The 16,181-nt window shown below is 41.4% G+C and overlaps 1 protein-coding gene and 1 pseudogene across 1 annotated transcript; one reads left to right on the top strand and one right to left on the bottom strand.

Moving 5' to 3' along the window:
* Window positions 1-321: 321 nt before the first annotated feature.
* Window positions 322-4,087, bottom strand: LOC137608430 (succinate dehydrogenase [ubiquinone] iron-sulfur subunit, mitochondrial). Its single transcript, XM_068334811.1, has 8 exons — window positions 3,950-4,087; window positions 2,875-3,008; window positions 2,685-2,770; window positions 2,413-2,549; window positions 2,144-2,260; window positions 1,832-1,933; window positions 908-1,030; window positions 322-795 (listed from the first exon to the last, which is right to left on the bottom strand). The coding sequence occupies exons 1-8, from the start codon at window positions 4,013-4,015 to the stop codon at window positions 715-717; spliced, it is 846 nt and encodes a 281-aa protein (XP_068190912.1). The 5' UTR covers window positions 4,016-4,087; the 3' UTR covers window positions 322-714.
* Window positions 4,088-10,092: 6,005 nt separating this feature from the next.
* Window positions 10,093-12,490, top strand: LOC137601586 (ATPase family AAA domain-containing protein 3-like; annotated as a pseudogene).
* The last annotated feature ends 3,691 nt before the right edge of the window (window positions 12,491-16,181 follow it).

Genomic DNA, 16,181 nt, shown 5'->3' with positions numbered 1-16,181 from the left:
ACTTTTATCTCCATCGCATTCTATTGGCAAATGCACAGATTTGTCCCAGACTCCCTTTGAGGAATCCATTTGCAGTACTTGCTACAAATCAGAATCCTGGTTTTGTTCATGGTGGCTCATCCATTTTCAATGTTCTTAGCAACACCTGAGCTTTTGGTACTTTGCAATACAAAATGCGCCGTTATGTGACAATGAACGACAAAGATCTGAGTGTTGATTTTTGCAACAAAAACATTCCAATAAAAGTTGCAATGATAATAGTATCATACTGTATCACATTATGGCAGAAAAAATGCCAAAACATTCAAATATCTGGAGCAGACTTGGACATTGAATTGCGTCATCTTTATTTATTGCAATTACAATTTTGTACTTTCCTAATCTAAAAACATATTTTCAAGTTCCATATTGAGGTCAGAACATCTTCAATGAACACATGTCTAAGTATTTACAAACTCCATACAAGTTCATGAGCATTTTAAAAAATAAAATACAACAGAGCATTTTAATGAGCAGAGAATTACCAGAAATGTGGTCCAGTGTGTTGCATAAATAAAATACTTTGCTCGAGATTTTCATCTATCACCCTTTTCTCAAGCTCTCCTGTCATTTGCAACACAGACACCCATATAACCACAGTCTCAAACATTTTTAACATCTAACATCACATTAAAGGTGATGCAGGCACAAGTTCAAGTTGACATTTTCACATGTTCATGAAGCTGCCGCTTTCTTCTCTTTGTATGTCGCCATCATTTTCTTGATCTCTGCGATTGCCTTTCCTGGGTTGAGTCCCTATGGAGATGTGTCAAACAGTGATAGTAAAGACACCAAACGTCTATTAATTATAAGTATAAGTATGTGTGTGCCTGTGTGCACGCGCGCATGGGTAATTTTTTTAGGGTACCTTCGGACAAGTCTTCGTGCAATTCATGATAGTGTGGCATCGGTAAAGGGAGAAGGGGTCCTGAAGTTTCGAGAGACGTTCCTCAGTGAATTCATCCCGAGAGTCGATCATCCACCGGTATGCCTGTGGGGTAAACATTAAAGTGTTGTTTATTCATTGTCATTGGACCTGGTGATGTAGATGGTAGAAAGAGCCAAAAACAATTATATTGGAAAAATATTGGGTTGATCTTTTCTTCCTCTAATACTTAATATTCAGTTGTTCAGTGTCTAATTCATAATCACAGTATTTGGGGACCTTTCTCTGGTGAAACAAATCCCTCTCATCCCCCTGCATTTTGATTCAGCCCTCTTTCACATGTGTAATTCTGACACTGGTATGGATGAGTGGGGGTAGGACAGGTGGAAAGGTACTGGTGAAAAACCTGTGTTTGACTTTATTAGCCTGACATGACATGGCACATATTGCAGTTTGATGACTGCACATGGTTACATTGAGATACTGATGACGTTAGAATGAAAAGCATTGATATTTAAAAATACACTCATTCAGATTTTTTAGGTTTAATACTCCGGATACAACTCTTCTTATGATCACCATACATCACGACTTTCGGAGTTACTAACTAACATGACACGTCACGACCTCTCAAGTACAGGTCCTCCTGAAAAAATACTGCATGGAACCAGCTTCTCCATCAGCGCCGCTGTTAATGGCCCAGAGGATCAACTGCTTTAATAGTTGTAAAGACCAACTTACATTTTCATCCTTTTCTTCCCCACTGAACTCATTTAGCTTCAATTTGTAATGATGCTTACCAAAGCCAGAAAATTACCAAGTGTCTTTATCTACATTTGAATCATCGTGACATGGTCTCATATCTGAATAACAATTTGCTAAGGTTCTCAGAGAGTCTTTACGCACCTGCATTAGAACAGCAGGTCCCAGATATTTGTCTCCATTCCACCAGTAGCTGGGACAGCTAGTGCTGCAACATGCACAAAGGATGCACTCATACAAGCCGTCCTGTTGAGTCAATAATAACAGTTTATTCTGACAGTCTGCCTTTCTTCATCTCCATGGGAAAATAACTGACAGGTTGGGTTAAGGTTTTGTTGTTAACTAGCGGAAATCTTAATTAAATTATCATTACAACACAGAAGTACATACCACCAAAATATCTACCAGATGATGAATTGTATATATTTTTGTTCACTGACAAGTTGGTTTATTTACCAGTTTTTGTCTGTCCTCTACCGACTGGAAATATTGCTGCTTCCCTTCTTGACTTTCATCCTTCTTTTTCAGGTAGGGCTCGATAGATTTGTACTGTGCGTAGAAATTGCTCATATCCTAAGGAAAATCATAGGAAGGACAAATCTGGCACTTCATCACACTGCGACAACATCATAAAAATACACATGATTTTATTGCTCCTATAGTTTATGTCATGAAGACTTTAAATGCAACTACTGAATTGTAAATCCAGCATTAACAGTACTTACAGGCACGAGATCTTTGACCACATACATGTGTGGGAGTGGGTAGATTTTGGTTGATTTGCTTGTGTTACTGTCAATTTTGTTAAGACATGCCAGTGTGTTGCCTCCATTTATGTTCATGGCACATGAGCCGCAAATACCTGAATAAACACAGAATCAATAAATCTCTGGAACAGGCACAATGGTTCAGAAATTATTACTCTTTTATATCTTTTAATATCTCAAACAATGAACCATAGATGGTTTCGTGTACAGGGTGCCTGTTTGTTACTGACCCTCACGGCAGGAGCGTCTGAATGTGAGTGTGGGGTCAATCTCATTTTTTATCTTAATGAGGGCATCCAGAACCATCGGACCACAGCTATTTTTAAAGAGAGCAAAAAAGTTGTGACATTCATTACAGACATGTTAAAAGGTTAAATAAATCTCAACAATTTGTTGTTTATGAACTTTGGAATGACATACGTGTTGAGATCAATCTCATATGTCTGCATTCGTGGTTTGTCTCCAGGGGTATCAGGGTCCCAGCGGTAAATCTGAAATTTCTTGATATTGGGTTCAAGAGCTGGAGCGGCGGCAGTCTGAGCATATCGCACTGCCTGCAATAAGAAAATAAATGACAAAAGCAGCATACATTAATAGTAAGTATGGCTATTTTACATTACGAATAATTGAATATATTTTTATATTTTAATTCTCTTTTACAGTTTCCACTTAAACATAAAACAACAGCAATAATAGCAGTTGTGAACAAAGTAATAAATTACAGTGAGTCACATAACTGCCAGTGTCACCAATTAAACTTAAGATGGGACACAAATAATACTATGACAGCCAAAATGACTGTATAAAATCCTTGAATCTCATCATTACCAAAACATAATACAAATAGTGAAATATATATTTTACGCACTACTTCAGAAATTCTTCCACTTATATTCTGAGGTGTCGAGTCTCCCCCCAGTGGTCGACTGAGGAACTGACGTGAGGGTTACATCACAGCGAATGTATTGTGATGTAACCCTTTCTTTTACCTAAACAACTTTTACAATGCAGGTCTATTAAATCAAACTTTTTTTTATTTCTCTTTAAGTTATAAAATCTTAACGCTTACTTTACTCGACCAACCGATAAAACTATCATTATGACTTGATTTGGAGGCCTTAATAGAAGGTAGGAATTACTCATTGTAAATGGACAGGTTTATCAGGCATTCACAGAAGGCCTGCGTTACACTGGTTGGTAGTTTTAGTTTGAAATTAGTAGTTAATATTGTAGTTAATATTTAAGTAACCCAGAAGATGCTAGCGGAGCGGTGGTAACAATTTAGAGGCCATGACATTTGAACATAGAGAACTGGAGCAGGCTGTGTTGTGAAGCTACTATGACTTCAGGCTTAAAAACTATGTAAATACATCACGGCCTAGCAAAAATTGAGAATTTGATGGAATACCTACAATCAACACATAACTACTCATTTGAAAAGGCAGCTGGTGAGAGACGTCTTCGATAATAAAGAATTAAATTCGTTCATACTCACCACCATTAAACCAGAATTCCTAACAGCCAAAACATTTCGGCTCAAGGCCACACAGAAGGCTGACATCTTCAGAGCTGGATATATTTATGGAGTAACTTCAGCGCGGACACCACAGGTCACCCCTTAAGTCACTACAGGATATGTAACACTAGACTCCACCCACTACGTGTGACGTCAACACGTAGCTGTGCGTCCTTACGTAAACAAGTTGCTTTCAAGCACCCCAGCCTGTCTGGTGTTACTGACAAACCACGAGGTTATACAAACATGGTTTGTGCCGCAGGTGGAAGTTAGGGAGCGAAAAACTACAGGGCATCACTGTTAGTCGACTAAAAGCATTTTAGTAAGATTTTTTTTAACACTTAAAAACTGAAGCTTAGTGTTTGTTTCTGCTTGTTTGCTTCTGTTGTCTGCTGTGAGTCACTCGGACAATAATGTAAACTACTGTATTTAGACAGTTATTACATTGAAGTTCGGGGAGCCAAATTTTAGATAATCTTTATCCGTAATAGTTACAACCTATCGTGTACACACATTTTAAATCAGTCAAGCAGTTTCCGTGCGCTTGTTAATCCTTTTTTTTTTCAGACTGAGATAAAATGCTGTCTGATGTAATGTGTTCAAATCCCAATATACTGACTTCTCTTTCCTGATTTGGTTTTCCAACATGTTTCCTTGCTGGACTTGGTATATCGTGTTGAGACAATACACGCTAGGTTTGAGAAATTGGACTGAAAGTGACGAAGTTTAAGTGATGGTTCCGTTTTGTAGACTAAAAGCATTCTATTCCTTGCAAACAATACATTTCTTGCTAAAGCTTTTGTGTTCATCTAATGCACATATGTTAAACTCGAGGCCCGTGGGCCAAATGTGGCCCGCCACATCATTTTACGCGGCCCATGAGAGCACAAAGGGTCAATGTCTAAAAATAAATAGGTCAAAAGCGTGCTTTTCCTGAAACTACATTTCCCACAATGCAGTAATTAAGCCCAGTTTAACTTTGACAAAAACGTTTTACTTCTGTTTGATGTGTTTTTCTTTATTCACTTGGATAGTTTGGTCCTAGATTGATGGAGTTATTTGGGTTTCATAACCTGACAAATTGATTTATGTAACAGAGCAACAAGTAAACATAGTTTTCTATGAAACTGTGATGTTTGCAACTTGAATAAGTAATAAATTCAGAGTTATTTAACATTAAGAAGTAATTAAATTTATGTTACATTACACTGAGTTACATGTATAAGTTACATCTGACCCTTTAAGGACAGCAATTATGCTGATGTGGCCCTCTTTGAAAATGAGTTTGTCACCCCTGATCTAATGGGTAGCATTGATTGCCATAAATATACAAACCTTTTTTTAATTTTTTTTTTTACAAATAGTGACTCAACAGCTATAATTCTTCCACCTGTCGTTCTAAAATCTTACTGAAGGATGTTGATGTTCATATCTGATTATTTTGGAACAAATGGACGAATGTCCCCCCCACCGTTAGTCTACTTGATCCTTGAAGCCTGACCATGTGTCAGTCAGGCTGGTGTTGTGTTGTGTCTCCCTGCAGGTGACTGACACGGTGTCGGAGTGGCATGTCGTGGCTCTTCAGCTGGTGGAAGGGGTACAGGCCACCACCGATGGAGGAGCAGCCCGGGTCGGCTTCTGCTGACAGAGGTGCAGCAGGGGGAAACAAACTTGGAGACCAGTTGAGTAACTTTGACCCGACTGGGCTGGAGAGAGCTGCAAAAGCTGCAAGAGAGCTCAACAAATCATGTGTGTGCTGTTGTTTTTTAACCTCGCTTAACATTTCTTGATTGCTTTCTTCATATATGATATGACTTCATATTAATGATCTCATATTATTATTCTTTACTGCATTTGAGGACATTACCTTAAACTGAACTCGGTGAAAAGTGTCTAGCTGGTGAATGCCTTACATGATCACTACAAATCTGTTTGGTGTTTACACCATCATACATACAGTAAACCAGATTGAGCAACACAAACTAGAACATGGGTAAAGTTTTGACAGACAGCACACAGGAGGTCAGAATGGGGGTCGAGGAGGAAGAGAAGGAAGGGAATTTAGATTTGAGAAATCAGCAGAGAAAACAGTGTTCCTGAGGGATCAGCCCTCCATCTGTGTTTCTTTCTTTCACATCACTTCATATATGTCAGTATGTGCAGATGAACATATTTACTTTTCTTTGCTCTGAAGGATAAAGTACAGTAAATGCTTGTCATTAACAATTCCATTCATTTCATGCCACTTCTGCGGTGGTTGGGTATGGAGTGAAGTAGAAACAGTTGAATTTTGGTTTGCTGTCTGGATTAATTTTCCACTTTTTCGAAGGTTGCAAAGCTTTTTGTAACTGTTTTGTTAATTTTCTAAAACTATAACATGAACTACCATAAAACTATGTAGGAGACATTGTTATATAGAAGGAAATATTCAACATGAATGTATATCCAAAAAAATTTGGTCCAACTTGTAGATGTGTGATCTAATGAAGAAAATCTTCTTGTGGGGGATGCTCAGCCTTGGTGGATGTTTCAGTCTCCATATGCAAACTCTTCCAACAGGAATATGAGGTAACTCTGGAGTAGTTGAAGGGTGAGCAGATCCAATTGCATGGAGAGGAGAGATGGAAAACACTCTTAGAGGACGGATGGATAGTTGGATGGATGGATGGGTGGCTGATGGATGGATGGATGGATGGATGGATGGATGGATGGATGGATGGATGGATGGATGGATGGATAGATAGATAGATAGATAGATAGATAGATAGATAGATAGATAGATAGATAGATAGATAGATAGATAGATAGATAGATAGAATTTAATAATCACGGAGGAAATTGTACATATCCACTGCTCAGCTATTACATAGCGAATAAATACTGGAAAAACATCATGAGAAAAAGAAACTGACATCACAGGACATACCACAAGTCATACACTACACTAACAGACACATGTAGCATTAACAGGACTTATATACTAAACTATAACTAAAATATAAACAGTATAAAATTAAAATATAAATGGTATAAAATTAAATTAAATCTGATCAACCACGTGCTGACCTCGCCACCTCCCCCCGCTCCTCCTGACAGAGTCATTGTACCCCCTGATGGCACATGGCACGAAGGAGGACCTCAGCCTCTCTGTGGAGGTGCTGTATGACAGCAGTCTGTCGCTGAAGGTGCTCCTCTGCTGGGAGAAGGTGGTGTGCAGGGGGTGGGTGGTGTTTTTCATGATGGCCCTGAATTTAGACATGGTCCTGCTCCCTAGAACTGTCTCCACAGAGTCCAGGCTCAGCCCGACCTCTGAGCCCGCTCTGCGGATGAGTCTGTTAAGACGTTCCATATCTCTTTTCCTGGCCCCACTACCCCAACACACAATGGCGTATGACAGCACACTGGAAACTACGGACTGCTGTCTAGATGCAGTCCCAGGTACTTATAGTTTTCTACCACCTCCACCTCACTGCCTTCGATGATCACTGGTTGTGGAGAGGCAGGTGCCCGCCGGAAATCAGGCACCATCTCCTTGGTCTTGGAGACGTTGAGCTGGAGTTGGTTCTGTTGGCACCACTCCACGAAGTCAGCCACCAATGCCCTGTACCCCCCCTCATCACCCTCCTGGATACATGCCACAATCGCAGTGTCATCGCTGTACTTCTGTATATGGCATGTATCCGAGTTGTGCTTGAAGTCCGATGTGTAGATGGTGAAGAGAATGGGGGAGAGAACGGTCCCCTGTGGCGCCCCCGTGCTGCTGGTCACCACAGAAGACAAACAATCCCCCATACGGACGTACTGGGGTCTGTCCATTAGGTAGTCCGTAATCCAGCTCACGAGGTAGGGGTCCACAGCCATGGAGGTCAGTTTATCGTGCCGGAGTATCGGCTGGATGGTGTTGAAGGCACTCGAAAAGTCAAAGAAGAGCACCCTGACCGCACAGCCCCCGGTGTCCAGGTATGAGAGCACGCGGTGGAGGAGGTACAAGACCGCATCGTCAACCCCAACCTTGGCCTGATAGGCAAACTAGAGAGGGTCCACCCTGCACCTGTGGATGCATAAGCTCCAGGACCAGTCGCTCTAGTGTCTTCATTACGTGGGAGGTAAGAGCGATCGGTCGGTGGTCGTTGAGCTCAGTAGGGCATCCTTTCTTGGGTACAGGGACGATGCAGGAGGTCTTCCAAAGTGACGGGACCCTCCCCAGCCGCAGACTGAGGTTGAACAATTGCTGCAGGGGGTCAACCAGTTCCGAAGCACAGGCTCAGAGGAGTCTTGGGGAGACCTTATCCGGTCCAGTCGCCTTATAGGTACGGAGCCTCCTCAGTGTTGTCGTCACCAGGTCTGCAGTGATGACGGTCTCCGTCATGGTGGGAGCAGGAGGTCGTAGCGAAGTTGGAAGTCCAGTGGTTGAGGTGGGGCCATTGAGCTTCGCAGTTCTTGGAGTGGGCTCGGGAGAAGTGGCAGGGGTGGAAGGAGACGAAGCACAGGAGGAGGGAGCATCAGTGGAGCGGTCTGCAGGGAGTGGTGGGAGCTGAACCGATTGAAAAAGCTGTTTAGTTCATTAGTTCGTTCACTATTCCCCTCCACAGTGCCGCGCCCTTTCCCGTGTCCGGTGATGGTTCTCATCCCATTCCAGACCTCCCGCACCTGGTTTCACCCCAGTTGCTTCTCCAGCTTCCTCACGTACACCTCCTTGGCCTCCCTCAGGCAGAGTCTCACTTCCTGCTGGGCCTTCCTCATCTCCTCCTCGTTCTTGCTCCTGAACGCCCGCTTCTTCCTGTTCAGGACAGCCTTGACTTCCTTGGTTACCCATGGTTTGTTGTTGGGGTAACACCTGACTGTCCTGACAGGGGCCACAGTGTCCAAACAAAAGTTCATGTAATCTGTAAAACACTGAGCTGCCCCCTCAATGTCCTCCCCATGTGAGCCCACGATGACATCCCAGTCGGTGGTCTGGAAGCAGTCCCTCAGCATCTCCTCTGCTTCCGGGGACCACCTCCTGACCTGTCGTGTTGTTGCTAGCTGCCGTTTCACCAGCGGGATGTAGGTGGGCTGTAGGTACACTAGGTTATGGTCTGATTTACTTAGTGAAGGGAGGGGGGTGGCGGTGTATGCCTCCTTAGCATTAGTGTAGAAGAGATAAATGGTTCTGTTCTTCCGTGTGGGACAGTCTACACACTGGACCATTGTGGGGAGAGATGAGTCCAAGGTGGCGTGATTAAAGTCACCGGTAATAATGACAAGCGCCTCCGGGTGCTGGGTCCGAAGAGCGGAGGTGGTCCCACAGATGGTCTCTCGTGTAGTCTCAGGGTCCGCACGTGGACCTTTGTTCACCTACCCTGAAATGTCAAAGCTATGCACTTGTCAGGTACTACTTTCAGGGTACCCTGACCTACCCTGGAAGAGGTTAGGGTAAGTCACGGGATGTTGCAGTCTCTGATTGCCTTGTTCTGAGGACAAAAATTAACCAAGTTATATCGAACTGGCTGTCTATTCTAATTATCACCTGTACTGGTTTTATTTTAATGACTTGATCACCAACGTAGACAAAAATAGACCTTTTTTAATGTGTGAATCTACCAAAGTTAAAAAAAAAAAAGTAATGCAAGAGAAAGTATAAAAATATTTTGTGTTTGAATATTTAACACAGCAGGTGTGAGGATTTTATTCTTATGGAAAAAGAATCATTTTTAATCTTCTATGAAACAATATTCTTGTGATAAACCAGCTAAACACTACTGGCTAAAGCTAGGCAGCAGGTGATTTCTGATGATTTCTGTGGAGATGATGGAGACGAAACAAAACTGGACAAGGAGAGCGATCTATTGACCTGTCCTCACGAGGTCACCAGAAACACAGCAAGAAATGAATGCTAATGATGGGTTGTGTCTGCTGGATTTGTTAGGAGGAGGTTGTTTTTTAACACATGCGATGACATTACATTGTGATAATATTTTAGTGTTGTATCACCAATGATTAATGATTACAGATTTAGGTTTTATTTACACACATTTGATTAACTGTACACAAACTTTCACAGCGATGCCCTGTTAATAGTTAAGATCAGAATTAAAATAACTGGTTGGACAGAGACATTAATAAAGTAGAATAAGTGACACATGTATAATACAGCAGGTATGTGGAATTTGATGGCAAATTCTAAAATACATTCATTGGTAATGTTAGTGACAAGTTAGTATAAGGATCATTAAACTGAACTTCATTAAGTTCTGGAAAAAACACTTTAAGCTAAACCAGAATGATAAGAAGTAGAACAATGCTCGGCTCTGCATTCAGAGCCGAGCATTCAGTGTGTAAATAATAATATCGGTCATTTTCTGTCCAGTGACAGTTGAACATGAAATGGAACTGAGACACAAGAGTGACCTTCTTCGAACTGAAGCGGATGCCCGAAGCCCATGGTCAGGTGGAGCGTGAGAGCGCAGACCTGATCAGGAAACAGATCCACCTCAAAGCTGCTGAACACAGACAGACTGTCCTAGAATGTATAACGTGAGAGAAAAATTCATTGTTGCTTCCGTTGACGCTTAAAGCAACCTGACATGTTGTCTTCCTGTGTACCTCTGCTGTAGAGAGCTGTTAAAAAAACCCTTGTAGGTTTTGTAGGTAACCAAAGTCGTCTGGAAGCGCTGATTTTCATATTTTGATACACCATACAACATGCCAGAAAATGTGTGTTTTCTTTGTCCCCCACAGGTAGCCGGTTTGACGCTGTTGGCAGCAGGAGTGTATTCTTACAGAAATGCCACAGCAGTAGCTGGACGTGACATGGAGTCTCGCCTCGGAAAACCCTCTCTGGTCCAAGAGACCTGCAGGTTAACTGTGGCAGAGGCCATCAAGCACCCAATCAAGGTAAAACCGTATAGTAGTTTTCATGTTTTTAACATGTACATAGTAGAAGGGTGGAAATCCAACCGATATCATCTGTACAAGAATGCGATACGTGTAGGATGTGAGCGTGTGATTCATCCACAGGAGACTGTTCAGTGTGTGTGACCCTAGCTACACAGTAATCAAACTCAATTCTGGACTAGAAACTTGTTGAAGTGGATTTGTTTATTGGTGTACCATCTACAGGATATTGAGCAAATCACATCAAATATACTGAATGTGAGAGAAATTGTACAGCACAAGTAAAAAATTATAATATTTGATCAAATTATAAAGGTTTTACCAATCAAGTGTTTGTATTGATAGTCCATGGCTGTTCAAGGATGCTTCAACAATTTTTCTACAAAATTCATAAATATACAAGTAAATATTTGAATTGTGTCTTTAGGAGCAAAATATTGATCACTAGTATTATAAAACTTGCACAACTATTTGAAAATAAAATCAAATTTTATACATTATTATTATTATTATTATTATTATTATTATTATTATTATTATTATTCTTCACTATATTATGTGTATAATCTGTCAGATTCCAAGTGGTTGATGTGTTTCTGCTAAAACAAGTCACTCAGTACAGTAATTCTCTCTGTTTTCATCATTTTGCAGACCTTCAGACGTCTGAGAAGCAGACCACAGGATCCATTAGAAGACGTGGTGCTCAATTTGAGGCATTAACAGCTTTTGGATTTTGTCCTGTTGATATCTCATTAATCACATTCTTGATTTCAACTGAAAAATATGCCGAAATCTTGTTCTGGATCATGCAGGCAGCCTTGGAGGCACGTGTGAGAGACATTGCCATTGCCACGTGCAACACCAGGCAGAATGAAGGCCTGTACAGAAACATCCTGATGTAAGGACCGCCTGGAACTGGGAAAGCATTCTTTGCCGAGGGACGGTATGATTAGGTCAGAGGCCTTTTCATTTTCATTTTTACTTATTTTATTCTTATTCGGTTTTCTTAATAGTTGGCTTTAGTAGATGGGTGACAGAGAATTATGCAATGTATGCCCAGCAATTTAAAGAAGTAGTCATATTTATGTCTTTAGTAGATTATATTTTGGACTAATCTCTTTTTATTACCTTTCAGAAACTGGCTCTTCATTCATGGATGGATTATGCCATCATGACAGGTGTGGACGTAGTGCCCATGGGGAGTGATGGAGTCACTGACATGCACAAAGTGTTCGACTGGGCCAGCACCAGTGGCCAATGGTCTGCCATATTCATTTGCTGCAGTAACACTCACTGTATCAGTACTAAAATTAATATAAGCTTTTAAATGTTGCCCTGGATGTTGTGCAGCACACAAACCTGCTAATTACATTAAAAGCACTAAATGACTGTTCTTAAACAGATTCTCTTTGATTTTCTCTGATTCCCTGCAGTCTCTTGCTGTTTGTAGATGAAGCTGATCCATTCCAAGCAATCCACAGTGAGTTCAGCTGCAGTGCTGTATGCATGGTGATGCTGCCCAGTGGTTTAATCATATATTCATGAGTCATGGTTTTTGCATCTCGGAAGGACCTAACAGCTACACTCAATGCCTTCCTCTACCGCACCAGGGAGCACAGCAACAAGCAAGGATCTCATGTTTGACACTCAGCACGTCTGGATATGAAAAGGTCACAGGTCAAGTTTAAGTACTGGTATATTATCTCCTCATGTTCATGCTGGTGCTTGCTAATAATCAACCAGAAGAGTTCCATTGGGCCATTAAGGATCATATTGATGAGATTGTTATCTTTGCCTTACCAAGCCTGGAGGAGAGGGAATGAGTGGTGCGCCAGTATTTTGATAAATTTGTGCTGGGTTCTGCCACTTCAGGACCCAGCACAAATTGTTGTTGCTGCTCCCTGCTGGAGGTGAATTGAAAATGAAAACATCAGAACCTAGATGTTGTGCTGCTAGCTCAAGTTGCATAGTGGTGTATATAATGTGTTCACACCTGAAACTCTTTTCTTTTCATGAAATGATATTTAAGTCCTCAGAATGTAACGCACAAGTCAGAGCCAAGTCTGTTGGTTAACTGAAACAACAAATGGTCAGTGTTGACACTGATTTACTGTACGAATCTCCTGTGCTTTATTCTGTATCCAATGACAGGAGATTAAAGTTGGCTCAGTTCCACTATGGACAAAAATGTTCAGACATTGCAAAGAGAGTCGAAGGCATATAACTGTCGGGAAATCTCCAAACTTGGCGTCACCTGGCAGGTAAGTACAAAAACCTTTTGACACAAAATGTGAATCTCATTTCAAATATGAATTTGATTTCAAATCCAATGCCAACCATGTATTCAATTTGTTTTCCTGGAAGGTTGTTGCATACTCATCTGAAGATGGAATTTTGACTGAAGTGATGATGGACTCAAGAGCTGATGATGCCATCAAGCAGCATGCACAGAAAATGGATTGGCTACTGACAGAAGCAGGTACGGGGGTTGGGAAGGTCGGCGTCCTCCTCCCTAAGGAAATGGCTGTGGAGAAGGCACCCCAGGAAGCCGATTTACATGAACACTCTAGAAATTAAACCTCGGCTGCACAAGTCTTTCCAGTTCTGGAGGTTGTGAGAAACAGCAGGAGCAGAAGAAGCCACTCTGCCTTCAGAGGTAGAGACAAAGGTTACTGCCAAAGAAAAAACATTTTGGTCAAGGAAAGGGATGTTGCTGAGGTAAATGGAGGAACAGTTGAAACCGTTTTTGAGAAAAATACTGCTGTCCCATCGCTGCAGGAGGTGTTGACAGGGGAGGATCTGACTGAGGAGATGCTAGGAACAGTTATAGCTACCGACACTGTCCTTCCTGGAGTCAGGGAGCTTAAAGAGGCTGGCGGTATATCAGCTTCCAGTGACACAGAAACTGCTGCCATGACTAGAGAACAGTGAAGTACTGATCCTGTTGTTCAAGAGACTAAAGTCACAGAAGTAGTCGTGGAAGAAAATACACACTTGGAAAGCTCAGTTCCAGCTGTTGCCCTAGAGAAGGCATCAGATGTTAATATCGTACAGGAGCCAGAGGCTCCAGAGGTTGTGGTGTCCGGTGACACAAAGCCAGCAGCCGTGTCTGTCGATGGTGTAGAAACTGAAAGCACTAAAGCTGTAGAGGAAAGAGCGACTGATGCTGCACCGGTTGGAGAGCGACTTTCAAATGAGGATGCTAAAGGGATGGCGTCCATAATAAACATCGTAAAACATAGTGAAGAAATAACAAAGGATTTGGCAAAGGTGGCTGATACTATAGCAACAATCAGACAGGAGGAAGAGGAGGGTGCAGGAGCCGATACCAAGAAGTTTGAAATGATGGAAAGTAATTCTGTAAAAGTGGAGGAAGGGGAGAGAGATTCTGCAACTTCAGATGTTGCCAAAGAGATTTAGGATGTAGTGATAAATGTGGGCAAGGAGTTTGACAGTACTGTGGTTGTTACGGAAGTTGAAGCTGTGACAACCGAAGCTGTTACCAAGGCAGCTGAAACCATAATAACAGAGGTCTCAGCTTCAGAAGAACTCAATGTCAATTAGATTTCTATCCCTGAGTTTACTTCAGAAGGTGAGATCCTGGCTTCACAGATTGCTGCAAAGGAAACAAGCGTCCTAACAACCCAGGAGACAAACATAGTGGGTACTGGAGACATGAAACAACTTGAGACGACTGAAGTTGTTGCCAAGGAGGCATAAGTCCTACAAACTTAGGAGTCGTATCCGGTGGCAACAGTAGACGTGGAACAACCCAACACTACTAAGGATGCTGACAAGGAAGCCGTTGTCCTAACAACCCAGGAGGTCGATACGGTGACTACGGTAGATGTGGAACAGCCTGAGACGACTGAGGTTGTTGATGAAGAAGTGAAGGCCAGAACAACTACTGCAGAAGGAGAAAAGGCTGTAGAGCATGAAATCACCGACAAGACAAACTGAGCAGCTGCTGCTAACATGGAAGAGAAGGTCGACAATGAGGCTGTTGTGTCACTGCAGGCAGAGGAACTCGAGAGTCCAATCAGCGTCTGCTCAGATTCCCAGCTCTGAAGAAGCTGGACCCAGACTCCCTGAGGACTCACCTTCACACACACAGAAGACAGGCGGTGAAGACAAACCTCCGTCCAGTTCTGATCCAATTACATGATTTCTTTGTATATGTATCAAAGTACTTCTGTATACAAAGAGCTGCTGAATTTCTTCGACACGCCAGCTTCATTCACTTTGATTCTGTCTGATGTTCGATTCACGTAGTAATTTCAAGATTAAGGTATTTTATTTTGCACCACAAATTTCTGAATGAATGATATTTGTCTTGATTTTTTTTCTGGCTTTCTTTCTTTCTCATCTGTTGTCTTCATTGATATTTTGTCTGTATGTATCTGACATTCTGAAAATTTGTCCTCAAATGGGACATCCTCCTATGCTTGCTGATTAGTTCTGGCTTGAATTCAATGTCTGCAGTGGTTCTTTAAGAACAGTTCTTCGCTGGGACTTCATGACAACATCACCGGTGCAGTTAACACCCGCTCTCAACGAATAACAATCTTTAATCGAGACATTTTGATTTGTATTTCCATCTGTTTTATTGATCCGACAGTCTTACACTTAATCCACAGGAACTTTTTTTCACTAAAAGCGCATAAGATGATGAGTTTGTCTGCTGCTGCTCATCTTACAGTGCTTTAAATTAAATTCAGGTGAATGTTGATCTTAACTGCATGTTAAAAAGCAAAGAAAATAATATTTATACCTCTTAAATGTTGCTAAACTGAGTTGTTTGTCACAAAAGTGATCAACCACATAATTTCATTTTTGTCATCAGTTAAATTTACAGAAAACAATTCTGGAGAACAATGGTTAACTTCTAGGTTTTAGGACAGTTTTGAGAGCCGCTGTGAATCACTGAGTAGATAATTCGTAGAGTTAAACTAAGGTGCTAGAATTTGACAAGCTTCTGATGATGTTCAACAGTTTAACATGTTTCTGCATACTGATCAGCCATTGAAGCCATTAACTGTTTAAATCAATTCTCACAAACAGCTGAATATTCAGTTGTTCCTCCTCAGGCCGGACATTTTATTTGTCAGTTTACATTTGTGTAATATTAAAATCTTTGACTTTCACGTCGTTGACTGGTCCTTTTAGGCTCCAGGAAGTATTATTCACATTTTTATTGACTCAGCTTTTAAAAAATTCAGAGAATCAGAAATATTAACAATGTCCATTTTAGGATTAGTTACCATCTTAATAACTTTATCAGATTTGTAAAACTGTTCCTGTGATGTTTCCTGATGTTCCAGTGGATAATAGTGGA

The sequence above is a fragment of the Antennarius striatus genome, chromosome 2 (genome assembly GCF_040054535.1).
Source record: "Antennarius striatus isolate MH-2024 chromosome 2, ASM4005453v1, whole genome shotgun sequence".
NCBI classification, from domain to species: Eukaryota; Metazoa; Chordata; class Actinopteri; order Lophiiformes; family Antennariidae; genus Antennarius; species Antennarius striatus.
The sequence above is the reverse complement of the archived record's forward strand: the minus strand, read 5'-3'. Positions and strand labels throughout refer to the sequence as shown.

What these genes read in the sequence shown, in the direction of transcription:
- LOC137608430 (XM_068334811.1), bottom strand. Translation starts at nt 4,015, where the DNA reads ATGTCAGCCTTCTGTGTGGCCTTGAGCCGAAATGTTTTGGCTGTTAGG. An exon ending in TGGTCAAAGATCTCGTGCCT is followed by an intron (nt 2,261 to 2,412) that starts GTAAGTACTGTT and finishes GATTTTCCTTAG; the next exon opens with GATATGAGCAATTTCTACGC. An exon ending in TAGAGGACAGACAAAAACTG is followed by an intron (nt 1,934 to 2,143) that starts GTAAATAAACCA and finishes TTGACTCAACAG; the next exon opens with GACGGCTTGTATGAGTGCAT.